This window comes from Chlorella variabilis (genome assembly GCF_000147415.1).
Source record: "Chlorella variabilis unplaced genomic scaffold CHLNCscaffold_12, whole genome shotgun sequence".
Taxonomy (NCBI): domain Eukaryota; kingdom Viridiplantae; phylum Chlorophyta; class Trebouxiophyceae; order Chlorellales; family Chlorellaceae; genus Chlorella; species Chlorella variabilis.
This window is the reverse complement of record NW_005435076.1, coordinates 715,407-716,016: the sequence shown is the minus strand read 5'-3', so window position 1 is coordinate 716,016 and position 610 is coordinate 715,407. Positions and strand designations below refer to the sequence as shown.

The following is a 610-nucleotide window of genomic DNA, read 5'->3' as shown; positions in this document are numbered from 1 at the left end:
TCCTCCCAGTTCATGCCCCTGCTCAGCCTGGCGGGCCAAGGTGGGGGTGAAGGGAGGAGGGGGGCAGGCGCGGATGGGGAGCGACGGGCAGTGAGGGAGGGCGGTGCCACTCTGGGGTGCGCGCCTTGCCACCTGCCTGGCATCCTTGCCGCACCGAACCCGGCTGCCATCCCTCGGGCCGCCCACCCCGCCCCCGCCCCGCAGGCGAGATCAGCAGCCTGCAGGCGGAGGTGCTGCGCGCCGCCATCCCCCGCGCCGCGCTGCCGGGCATGCAGGTGCGCGCGGCGGCGGCGGCAGCCACCGCCTCCCGCGCCCACCTGGAGGCCAGCCTGTCCACCGCGCTGGCGCTGCAGTCTGCTGGGGAGTACCGCCGCTGGCTGCTGGCATACGCCCGCTTCCTGGCTGACCAGGGGGATGCGGGCAGGCTGGGGGAGGTGTGCAGCTCGCTGCTGGGCGCGGGACACGGCGGCGGACAGCAGCAGGCTGGGGATGTGGACATGGCGGATGCGGCGGCGGCGGCGGCGGCGGCGGCCGGCCCTGGCGGCGGCGACGACGCGGCGGCGTGGCAGCCCACGGTGCTGGGCCTGCCCAAGCGCGAGCTGCTGAGGGA

At 76.9% G+C, this 610-nt stretch overlaps 1 protein-coding gene across 1 annotated transcript in view; it reads left to right on the top strand.

Moving 5' to 3' along the window:
- The window catches only part of CHLNCDRAFT_134840 (hypothetical protein), a gene marked incomplete at both ends in the record, with an annotated part of 4,904 nt that overhangs the window by 4,132 nt on the left and 162 nt on the right, over positions 1–610 (top strand). The window contains one exon of the mRNA XM_005847055.1: positions 205–575. Within this exon, the coding sequence (XP_005847117.1) occupies positions 205–575 (371 nt within the window). The remainder of the gene's footprint in view (positions 1–204; positions 576–610) is intronic.